The following is a 12853-nucleotide window of genomic DNA, read 5'->3' on the forward strand; positions in this document are numbered from 1 at the left end:
CTATACAGAATACAGCTGTTAAAGCACATGACTACGATTCAGGAGCTGCATGAGACGTTGGAGGAAATAATATTCCGGATGAAATTAATTCCTCGTTACAATTATTTTTTGTTACTTCTGATGTTTTTTTATGTACTTTGCACTGCCATGACATGACAGTTGATGAATAAATCAATTTTTTTCTCCGAAAAAGATATCACTGTATCAAACCACCAGGTGACAACTCTGATGCGCATTGGGGATGATAACCAATAAAAAAGAGTAAAGTGTCACAGTTCTGATGTGCACTGGATCAAATGAGTGACAAACTGAGTGATACCAAGCGGAACATCATCCATCTAATCGTGAGATAAGCTCACAGCAAACCCCGGCCGGAATCACACAATGAGATCAGAAAACAGAAGCAGCTACTAGGAACGAGGCAGCCATGGCCAGGACGACGACGGCAGCGGAGGTCCCCTTGCACTCAACGGCAGCCGAATCTACCGTCCCCGGAACCGACTTCACCCCACCACCGGAAGGCGTACCAGCCGGGTTCGCATCAGCCGGACCGGTCACCGGCGCGGCGGCAGCAGCATCAGTAGGTGTCCCTGACGACGACGGCGCCGCTGCGCCACCGGCCGGAGCAGAGCCCGAGGTCCCTGTCACAGCTGCACACACACGCACCAACAGAAATGGTCAGAACTTTCCAGTTTTTCTACATGTAGGAGCATCTCGCTGGCAGCATGCACGTACCGGAGCAGGCGTTGGGGGGCAGGTTGCAGGCGGTGGGGAGCAGGCCGCCGACCACGGACCCGAGCTGGGACGGCACGGCGGACACGGCGGCGCAGAGGCAGGGCGCCTGCGACTGGAACAGGGCCCGCATCTGGACGCAGCACGTGTCGGACGGCGACGAGGAGTTGCCGATGAAGTAGCTCACGCACGGCGACAGCGAGGCCTGCACCGGCGGGCAGCTCGGCACGCTCACGCTTGGCACGGCCGGCGGTTGCTGCTGCTGCTGCTGCTGCTGCGCCGTGGACGTCGCCCATGTGACGGCCATCACGGCGAGCCCCAGGCTCAGCGCGGACGAGATGCCGCCGCTGCTCCGGCGTCGGGCCATCGGTGGTGGATGGATGATGATCGGAGTGAACCGGGGTTAATTTCGTGCTGCACTGTGCGTCGTGCCGTGGGCTCGTGGTTCAATTTATAGGTGCTCGGATGCTTTGTTGGACGAGCGACCGGTGGCTCGGTAGCGACGGGCAGATCGACTGCCCTATCTAACGTCCAAAAGTGGAGTAGCTTGCACTTTGCAGGGTGCACCGCCACTGCTTTTCCAGAGATGTTACCGTGTTGGTGAGAAAACTCGGATGAACTCGACACTAGTTAGCTGGACCGATGCAGAGTCCGGGGGGGTTTTCTCCCCTTTTTTGAAAGGAAATCATAATAACAACGATTTTTTTTATAAAAGTAAAAACACCCAAAGTGCATTTCAAATCTAATTAATTAATATCACAAGGGGCAGACAACTGGATGCAGAATAGAAAATATAAAGAAGTAGGGATTACATTGTCACAAAATAATTTGGACCTCTCCGTTCATTGCTGTGTGACTCAAGGTCGTGCTACAAGATTGGGAAGAAAAAAGTGTGTTGGTTTTTCTCGTCCAAAAATCTTGGACATGCATGGCTCTTTTTTTTGGCACGTCAGCGTGTATGCCTCGGTCCTGGACTCATGGTCGAATTCTATTCTTGGAGCTTCAATTGGAAAATGTGCACCTTTTCAATCTGAATCTTCCACCGGAGCCCATGCGCGAGGCGGCTCTCGGCCTTGGATGCGCGTGTGGTGCATAGATCGATGGACTAGCGCGGCGGCAGCTTGCGCGCGACGGGCGCGGTGACTGGTGGGGCGCGGCGGGCATGTGTCACCGGAGCTCGAGGTGTGCTGCGGTGAAGGGCATGCTCGTCTGCTCTGCTGCTTCGTTGGAGTGACTCCATTTTGGGTTTGGCCATTGGTGGTTCTCTGATCCGGGGGCTGCTGCTTGCGGCGCGTTGGTTGCTGTGGTGGGCGGTTGCTACGCCCAGGGGGTGGTGCGTTCCTAGGCGCAATGGATCGTGGGATCTCGCGTCCAGAGTAAGGTTGGCCTCAACTGGTATGGTGGTTGGTTGGCGGCGGTCGGTGGGGGCAGGTGGTCGACACATGTCCAGGAGAAATCCTCGTTCGCTCTTCATCGGAGCAGGCGACGGCGGCACCCGTGGGTGCCGCGACCTTTCTTGGAAGCGTTGTCGTGGAGGTGTGCTCCTCCTCCCCACAGCATTGGCTCCGGAGGGAAACCTCAGATCTGTTGGATCGGGTGATGGAGACGTTTTCGTGTCTTTTTCCTCCTTGGGAGCATCGTCTCGGAGCCGGCTACGTCCAGGAGACCGCTGGATGGCGGCATCTTGACCGCATGGTTTGCTGAGTGATGTCTACTACACAACCTTCTTTTTGTAGATGTTGTTGGGCCTCCAAGTGCAGAGGTTTGTAAGACAGTAGCAAATTTCCCTCAAGTGGATGACCTAAGATTTATCAATCCGTGGGAGGTGTAGGATGAAGATGGTCTCTCTCAAGCAACCATGTAACCAAATAACAAAGAGTCTCTTGTGTCCCCAACACACCCAATACAATGGTAAATTGTATAGGTGTACTAGTTCGACGAAGAGATGGTGATACAAGTGCAATATAGATGGTAGATATAGGTTTTTGTAATCTGAAAATATAAAAACAACAAGGTGACTAATGATAAAAGTGAGCACAAACGGTATTGCAATGCGTGGAAATAAGGCCTAGGGTTCATACTTTCACTAGTGCAAGTCCTCTCAACAATAATAACATAATTGGATCATATAACTATCCCTCAACATGCAACAAAGAGTCACTCCAAAATCACTAATAGCGAAGAACAAACGAAGAGATTATTGTAGGGTACGAAACCATCTCAAAGTTATCATTTCTGATCGATCTATTCAAGAGTCCATAGTAAAATAACATGAAGCTATTCTTTCCGTTCAATCTATCATAGAGTTCGTACTAGAATAACACCTTAAGACATAAATCAACCAAAACCCTAATGTCACGTAGATACTCCAATGTCACCTCAAGTATCTGTGAGTATGATTATACGATATACATCACACAAACTCAGATTCATCTATTCAACCAACACAAAGAACTTCAAAGAGTGCCCCAAAGTTTCTACCAGAGAGTCAAGACGAAAACGTGTGCCAACCCCTATGCATAAGTTCACGGAACTCGCAAGTTGATCACCAAAACATACATCAAGTGGATCACGTGATATCCCATTGTCACCACAGATAAGCACATGCAAGACATGCGTCAAGTGTTCTCAAATCCTTAAAGACTCAATCCGATAAGATAACTTCAAAGGGAAAACTCAATCCATTACAAGAGAGTAGAGGGGGAGAAACATCATAAGGTCCAACTATAATAGCAAAGCTCGCGATACATCAAGATCGTACCATCTCAATAACACGAGAGAGAGAGAGAGAGATCAAACACATAGCTACTGGTACATACCCTCAGCCCCGAGGGTGAACTACTCCCTCCTCGTCATGGAGAGCGTCGGGATGATGAAGATGGCCACCAGAGAGGGATTCTCCCCTCCGGCAGGGTGCCGGAACGGGTCTAGATTGGTTTTCGGTGGCTATGGAGGCTTCTGGCGGTGGAACTCCTGATCTATTGTGCTCTTCGATGTTTTTAGGGTATATGGACATATATAGGCGAAAGAACTCGGTTAGGGGAGCCACGAGAGGCCCACGAGGGTGGGGGCGCGCCCAGGGGGTAGGCGCGCCTCCCTGCCTCGTGGCCACCTCGAAGCTTCCCTGACGTATACTCCAAGTCTCCTGGATTGCTTCCATTCCAAAAATAACTCTCCCGAAGGTTTCATTCCGTTTGGACTCCGTTTGATATTCTTTTTCTTCAAAACACTGAAATAGGCAAGAAAACAACAATTTGGGCTGGGCCTCCGGTTAATAGGTTAGTCCCAAAAATAATATAGAAGTGTATAATAAAGCCCATAAACATCCAAAACAGGTAATATAATAGCATGGAACAATCAAAAATTATAGATACGTTGGAGACGTATCACCGAGCTGGGGCGCTGGTTTTTGTTTTTGGCAACGATGATGGCGTCGAGAGGAGCTTGGGTCGCGGCATGGACTTCGATAGTCAGTTCTTTCGGGCGTGTCCGAGGTGCTCTTCTGTAGGTTGCTTGGTTGCTTTGAAGTCGGAGCTGCGGTGGAGTGAGTCCAGGTGGCGACGATGACACACACTCGGTGGTCGTTTGCGGAGGGCACAGTAGGCGCAAGTCCTGCATATTTTCCTTGCGATGCTCATCGTCAAAGTCGGAGCTTTCAGTTTGCTTGCGTGTGTGGCCATCTGTTGGCATGTGTCGTCGTGGCCTCTATGCAGTTGTTTTGCGGGCTGGCTTCGATGATGGAGCTCCATGGTGAAGTCGGAGTCGCCCGTTCGGGGCCAACCGGTAATGACGATGACACTTGGGACTCGTCGGTGGATGTCTTTCTTCCTTGTTGCTCTGTGTTCCATATCCATGGTCAGGTTGACCAATGGTGCCCATATCATGTGGGTTGGGTTGTATCAGTTTTAGCCCAGTTTTCCGTCAACTAACCGGGAAATTCTTACTCCTTCTTAATCAAAGAAAATCGCAAGTCTTTTGCCTCGTTTAAAAAAATTGTCTCAGCCTTTGTATCTCAAAATTCATGGAGCAACATAACGGAGCATAAAAAAATTCACCTAAAGTTATGCGGGAAGTGGTGTACTTTTTTCTTGGCTGGATCTCTAATTCGTTCATGAGATGTTCAAAAGTTTTTTCAATAATGGAAGACAAATTATCGGTTCATGTAGCTTTTAACCTACCTCCTCTGATAAGTAGTACAATAAATATGTTTGGGAACTAGTTGGTTGGTGCAAACCTGAAACTTAGAAATCATATCAAGGTGGGAATATGTGCTTTAGTGTGGGCAACCCGAAGTTGGCGAAATGATTGTGTTTTTCACATATCAAATCTCCCATTTTTGAAGTTATCTTCATAGCTAAATCTTGGGACCCGTATGTGGTTCCCTGCAACGTGTGGAGGCTCGGCATCCACAGATTTCGGATGCAACCAATGGGAGATAGCCACATGGCTATATTCAACATGTTTGAATGGTGGTCTAGTAATATGTTACGTGTATTATTCATGTAATCTAATCATCATCCTGTTATTTTTTTGTATATGTAGTCTCTTAGGTTACTTTTTCATATGGTTTTGTGATACTTCAATATAAATGGTTTTGTGCACTCATAGATACAGAGGTCGGGTGTTGAACCCCATTTCAAAAAAGGTGTCTAAGGACATTCATAATGTGTCAAATGTCAAAATTTCTAGGTAGACATCAGGGGGCACCTGTGTTAAATTTTATTGTTGTATCTAGTGTAGCCATAGCCGAATTCCTTTTAACATGGGCCTTCTACTAGCACAAACATAAAATAAGGACTCTCTCTTCCTAATTTCAAATGTGTAACAGGTAGATTGACTGGTCTATCTACCATCCAAAAAGTAGCTTGCACTTTGCAGGATGCACTACTTTTACACAGATGTTTCTAGAGATGTTACCATGGTGGTGAGAAATGTCATCGTGTTGGAGAGAAAACTTGGATGAACTCGACACTAATTAGCGGGGACGGATGGCTGCATGCATCCAGCGATGTAGACTTGCAAGATATGCAATTGCATCTCTTAATTCATGGAGCAACCTGACAGAGTAATGGTAGATGCAGAACTTCAACATTGGGTCTTTGGCTAAATCTCAATGATAGCCCCGACAAAGTTAAGTTTATGATTGGCACCAAGTTTTTTGGGGACCTTTATTTGCAGTTGAAAGCTACTAACCTTGTTGTATACAGAGGGATTTCAAAAGCTATAATGCCTTTGAAGATTAAAATCTTTTTATGGATGCTGATTAGGAATAGTGTCTTGACCAAAGAGAATATCCTCCAAAAAGGTTCTACTAGGAATAGCCAGTGATATTTCTATGGCCTTGCTGAGATTGTCAAATATTTGTTTTTTTAGTGTAGCCTGATGGCAGTTGGAACTACATTGGTATTTCCCCAAAGAGGGAGGGATGATGTAGCACAGCGACGGTAGGTATTTCTCTCAGTTATGAAACCAAGGTATCGAACCAGTAGGAGAACCAAGCAACACAACATAAACAACACCTGCACATAAATAACAACACCTCGCAACCCGACGAGTTAAAGGGGTTGTAAATCCCTTTCGGGGTACGGCTCCTCAAGATAGGCAAGCGGACGTGAGGTAAATTATAGTAGATTGATAGATCAAACGCAAAATAAAATAAATAAAGATAAAACGCAGCAAGGTATTTTTCTATTTTTGGGTTTAATAGATCTGAATAAAAAGGCAAAGGAAAAGTAGATCGCAAGGCAAATATATAAGAAATAAAACCCGGGGGCCGTAGGTTTCACTAGTGGTTTCTTGATACGTCCATTTTGCATCATGCTTTTATATCGATATTCATTGCATTATGGGCTGTTATTACACATTATGTCACAATACTTATGCCTATTCTCTCTTATTTTACAAGGTTTACATAAAGGGGGAGAATGCCGGCAACTGGGATTCCGGGCTGGAAAAGGAGCAAATATTAGAGACCTATTCTGCACAGCTCCAAAAGTCCTAAAACTTCACGAAAGACGTTTTCAGAATATATAAAAAATACTGAGCGCAAGAAGTTCACCAGGGGGCCACACCCTGCCCACGAGGGTGGGGGCGCGCCCTACCCCCTAGGCGCGCCCCCCCACCTCATGGGCCCCCTGGTGGCCCTCCGATGGCCATCTTCTACTATATGGAGTCTTTCGATGAGAAAAAAATCATAAGCCATCTTTCCGGACGAGACTCCGCCGCCATGAGGCGGAACCTTGGCGGAGCCAATTTAGGGCTCTGGCGGAGCTGTTCTGCCGGGGAAACTTCCCTTCGGGAGGGGAAAATCATCGCCATCGACATCACCAACACTCCTCTCATCGGGAGAGGGCAATCTCCATCAACATCTTCACCAGCACCATCTCCTCTCAAAACCCTAGTTCATCTCTTGTATCCAATTCTTGTCTCCAAGTCCGGGATTGGTACCCATGGGTTGCTAGTAGTGTTAATTACTCCTTGTAGTTGATGCTAGTTGGTTTATTTGGTGGAAGATCATATGTTCAGATCCTATATACATATTAATACCCCTCTGATTATGAACATGAATATGCTTTGTGAGTAGTTACGTTTGTTCCTGAGGACATGGGAGAAGTCTTGCTATTAGTAGTCATGTGAATTTGGTATTCGTTCGATATTTTGATGAGATGTATGTTGTCTCTCCTCTAGTGGTGTTATGTGAACGTCGACTACATGACACTTCACCATTATTTGGGCCTAGAGGAAGGCATTGGGAAGTAATAAGTAGATGATGGGTTGCTAGAGTGACAGAAGCTTAAACCCTAGTTTATGCGTTGCTTCGTAAGGGGTTGATTTGGATCCATATGTTTCATGCTATGGTTAGGTTTACCTTAATACTTTTGTTGTAGTTGCGGATGCTTGCAATAGAGGTTAATCATAAGTGGGATGCTTGTCCAAGTAAGGGCAGCACCCAAGCACCGGTCCACCCACATACCAAATTATCAAAGTACCGAACGCGAATCATATGAACGTGATGAAAACTAGCTTGACGATAATTCCCATGTGTCCTCTGGAGCGCTTTACATCATATAAGAGTTTGTCCAGGGTTGTCCTTTGCTACAAAAGGGATTGGGCCACCTTGCCGAACTTTATTTACTTTTGTTGCTTGTTACTCGTTACAAATTGTCCTATCACAAAACTATCTATTACCTATTATTTCAGTGCTTGCAGAGAATACCTTGCTAAAAACCGCTTATCATTTCCTTCTGCTCCTTGTTGGGTTTTACACTCTTACTTATCGAAAGGACTACGATAGATCCCCTACACTTGTGGGTCATCAAGACTCTTTTCTGGCGCCGTTGCCGGGGAGTGAAGCGCCTTTGGTAAGAAAAAATTTATATAGTGTGCTGAAATTTACTATCACTTGTTACTATGGAAAGTAATCCTTTGAGGGGCTTGTTCGGGGTATCTTCACCCCGACCAGTAGAGCAAAGAGTTGCTCCTCAACCTACTGAACCTACTGAAAATGAAAATGTCTGCTTTGAAATTCCTTTGGGTATGATAGAAAAACTACTAGCTAATCCTTTTGCAGGAGACGGAACAGTGCATCCTGATGAGCACCTAATACATGTGGATGAAGTTTGTGGATTATTTAAGCTTGCAGGTGCACCCGAAGATGTTATTAATAAGAAGGTCTTCCCTTTATCTTTGAAGGAAGATGCATTGACATGGTATACGCTATGTGATGATATGGGGTCATGGAACTACAAACGATTGAAATTGGAATTTCATAAGAAGTTTTATCCTATGCATCTTGTTCATCGTGATCGCAATTATATATATAATGTTTGGCCTCGCGAAGGAGAAAGCATCGCTCAAGCTTGGGGGAGGCTTAAATTAATGTTATATTCATGCCCCAATCATGAGCTCTCAAGAGAAATGATTATTCAAAATTTATATGCTTGGCTTTCTGATAACAATCGCACCATGCTCGATACTTCTTGTGCTGGCTCTTTTATGACGAAGACTATTGAATTCAAATGGGAGTTATTGGAAAGAATTAAACGCAACTCTGAAGATTGGGACCTCGACGAAGGTAAGGAGTCAGGTATGACACCTAAATTTGATTGCGTTAAATCTTTTATGGATACCGATGTTTTCCGTAAATTTAGCACTAAATATGGACTTGACTCTGAGATAGTAGCTTCTTTCTGTGAATCTTTTTCTACTCATGTTGATCTCCCTAGGGAGAAGTGGTTTAAATATCATCCTCGCATAGAAGTAAAAGTAGCCGCACCTATTAAAGTTGAAGAAAAGACTATCACCTATAATGATCCTATTGTTCCTACTGCTTATCTTGAGAAACCACATTTCCCTGTTAGGATAAAGGATCATGCTAAAGCTTCAACAGTGGTTCGTAAAAGCAATATTAGAACTTATACACCTTCTGAGCAAATTAAAGTTGAACCTAATATTGCTATTGTTAAATATCTCTTGTCCGATAATATTGATGGGCATGTTATTCATTTCCGTGATGAGACTGCTAGAATTGCTAAACCTTGTGCTAAAGATAAACCTAGATCTTTGGTAGGCATGCATGTTATTTCTGTTAAAATAGGAGATCATTGTTATCATGGCTTATGTGATATGGGTGCCTGTGCTAGTGCTATACCTCATGACTTATACAAAGAAATTATGCATGATATTGCACCTGCTGAGATAGAAGATATTGATGTCACAATTAAACTTGCCAATAGAGATACTATTTCACCAATTGGAATTGTTAGAGATGTTGAAGTCTTGTGTGGGAAAACTAAATATCCTGCTGATTTTCTTTTTCTTGGTTCCCCACAAGATAGCTTTTGTCCCATTATATTTGGTAGACCCTGATGTCTACTACACAACCTTCTTCTTGTAGACGTTGTTGGGCCTCCAAGTGCAGAGGTTTGTAGGACAGTAGCAATTTTCCCTCAAGTGGATGACCTAAGGTTTATCAATCCATAGGAGGCGTAGGATGAAGATGGTCTCTCTCAAGCAACCCTGCAACCAAATAACAAAGAGTCTCTTGTGTCCCCAACACACCCAATACAATGGTAAATTGTATAGGTGCACTAGTTCGGCGAAGAGATGGTGATACAAGTGGTATATGGATGATAGATATATGTTTTTGTAATCTGAAAATATAAAAACAGCAAGGTCACTAATGATAAAAGTGAGCGTAAACGGTATTGCAATGCATGGAAATAAGGCCTAGGGTTCATACTTTCGCTAGTGTAAGTTCCCTCAACAATACTAACATAATTGGATCACATAACTATCCCTCAACATGCAACAAAGAGTCACTCCAAAGTCACTAATAGCGGAGAACGAACGAAGAGATTATGGTAGGGTACGAAACCACCTCAAAGTTATTATTTCCAATCAATCCGTTGGGCTATTCCTATAAGTGTCACAAACAGCCCTAGAGTTCGTACTAGAATAACACCTTAAGACACAAATCAACCAAAACCCTAATGTCACCTAGATACTCCAATGTCACCTCAAGTATCCGTGGGTATGATTATACGATATGCGTCACACAATCTCAGATTCATCTATTCAACCAACACAAAGGACCTCAAAGAGTGCCCCAAAGTTCCTACAGGAGAATCACGACGAAAACATGTGCCAACCCCTATGCATAGGTTCATGGGCGGAACCCGCAAGTTGATCACCAAAACATACATCAAGTGAATCACGTGATATCCCATTGTCACCACAGATATCCATGGCAAGACATACATCAAGTGTTCTCAAATCTTTAAAGACTCAATCCGATAAGATAACTCCAAAGGGGAAACTCAATTCATTACAAGAGAGTGGAGGGGGGAAGAAACATCATAGGATCCAAATATAATAGCAAAGCTCGCGATACACCAAGATCGTATCATCTCAAGAACACGAGAGAGAAAGAGAGAGAGAGAGATCAAACACATAGCTACTGGTACATACCCTCAGCCCCGAGGGAGAACTACTCCCTCCTTGTTAGGGATATAACTATTTGTGTAAGCCGCCCAGGAGGGGTCGGGTTACGCAAAGAGGGACTCATCAGAAGAAGCCCAAGATCAAGCATGAAGATGGTGGTTCAATAAAGGGTCTAAAGCCCATAGGCGACTTAAGGCCCATAGTGGTAAACCGCCATGATGGCATGACTTGTATCATAAGGTAGAATTAACTAGTCACCGAGCCGGAGACTGTCTATGAGCCGGCCGGGACTCTGTAGGCCGCAGGGCGTCAACCCGTGTATATAAGGGGACGACCTGTCGGCGGCTTAAGGGCAAGAAAACAACTGATCGAGAGCCAGGCATAGCGTATCTCGCTCCCTGGTCATTGAAACCTCAAGCAATACCAACCCAACTAGACGTAGGCCTTCCTTCACCATAAGGGGCTGAACTAGTATAAACCTCTCGTGTCCTTTGTCCCGATTAACCCCTTTAAGCTTCCTAGTTGCGATGGCTCCATGACTAAGTCCTTGCAAGAGGACATCAGCCATGACAATTCCACGACAGTTGGTGCCCACCGTGGGGCCAGCACATGATGGGTTCGAGTTCTTGAAGGGCGGCTTCGAAGGGCTCGAGGGATACGCAGTTGGCCGGATGACCAAGAGTCGTCGCGGCAAGATCTACATCAATGACAAAGGCTGGGGCCCTGCCGCCGGTTCAATTGAGTATGGCTACCGGGTCTCCTTTGGCGGAATTCACGTCTTCATCGGCCGGATTGGTGAGCCGGGCCCTGAGCCGAACAGCTGCACTGACCTCGTCGAGACGGCTCAGCGTGCGAAACCCGCCCGAGCTCAACCCGTCGTGAAGCGTGCCTTTGTGGGTTGCATCCATGGAGGTGAACTTCCTGAAGGATCGGAAGGTGATGGTGAGACGGCCGTCCTCTCTGACGATAATTCATCCGCCGGCTCAACAGATTCGCTGTATCAAGTTCAAGATGGCGTGCTTGGGGGCTGTTCCGATGGCAGCACTATTCCGGACCTCTCAGCGTCGCCAAACCGGGTAGGAGTCTTCATGGCTGGTACTCAACCCGGCCAAAATTCTACGGCTTCAGCGGCGAAAACGTCCGGGTTAGGAGCAGCCGGGGCAGGAGGCCCTGTGCGCTCACCGGCTCAGGTGCTGATGGATCTCATGGATAAGCTTACGACTTTGTTAACTGTTACAGTCATCCCTACGAAACAATCTGAGCATGAGGCGGAGGTGGCACAGGTTCGCGACGAGATCGCCCGGGTCAAAGAAAGCTTAGTAGCTGAGGACGCTAGATTAGCAGCAGAGCGGGCGGCTTTGGACGTACGGGCGCAGCAACTTCGGGCAGAGGCCTTGCAGCTCACGTTGAGCCTGAACGCATCTAATGAGGTAATGAGGAGGAGACATCAGAAAACTCAGTCCCATTTACCTCAGAATTATGATCCTCGGAATCTCTTTGCTACACCCGGGGCCGGCCCAAGTAACCCGCCGGGTGCGAATCAGCTTATTACATCCGGAGTGGGAGGTCCAGTCTGGCCTTAGGGGATGGCACCGCCTCATGGCAATATGGCACCGCCCAATTACGTGCCAATACCGCAGGGTCACTTCTCCAACCCCATGGAGAACTTAATTGCAGCATCAGCACGTTTGGCGGCTCTCCCGGTAGATGGGAATGATCCGACAGCGGTGGAAACCCGGAAGATCAGAGAACTTGTCCAAACAGCCCTGGCTCAGCAAGAGACCTACTCCTACAGCCGGGATAGGATTCACTCGACTCCACCGCCCTGGTTAGCTCCGCCTTGTCAAAATCGGAGCCCGAGTTATAGTAGGAACATGGAATCAGAGGCCTTGTCAAGTAACGCTCAGCGCCGGAACCAGCCCGGCGGGCATAACCCGGTTTAGGATTGGATACGTCAGGAGGACGAGCGGGCCGCTCAGCTAGCGGCTCAGCTAGCAGCCCAACAGAACTCACCGGCTTACCCGACGACTTCCGTTGAAGCGGGGGTTGCTACTAGAACCGGAGGAGTTCCTTGTCTGGTACTGGCTTTACGTAATGTACGTCTGCCCAAGGATTTCAAGGGGCCTCGGAAGGTGCCGAATTATACTGCCGATTTACAGCCTGGGGCATGGATTGAAAG

The 12853-nt window shown here is 46.6% G+C and overlaps 1 protein-coding gene across 1 annotated transcript; it reads right to left on the bottom strand.

The window, feature by feature from the left end:
• Positions 1–254: 254 nt before the first annotated feature.
• Positions 255–1152, bottom strand: LOC119289275. The gene is made up of 2 exons (XM_037568634.1): positions 736–1152; positions 255–650 (listed from the first exon to the last, which is right to left on the bottom strand). The coding sequence occupies exons 1-2, from the start codon at positions 1097–1099 to the stop codon at positions 391–393; spliced, it is 624 nt and encodes a 207-aa protein (XP_037424531.1). The 5' UTR covers positions 1100–1152; the 3' UTR covers positions 255–390.
• Positions 1153–12853: the final 11701 nt, after the last annotated feature.

Source organism: Triticum dicoccoides, chromosome 4A (genome assembly GCF_002162155.2).
Source record: "Triticum dicoccoides isolate Atlit2015 ecotype Zavitan chromosome 4A, WEW_v2.0, whole genome shotgun sequence".
Lineage (NCBI taxonomy): Eukaryota > Viridiplantae > Streptophyta > Magnoliopsida > Poales > Poaceae > Triticum > Triticum dicoccoides.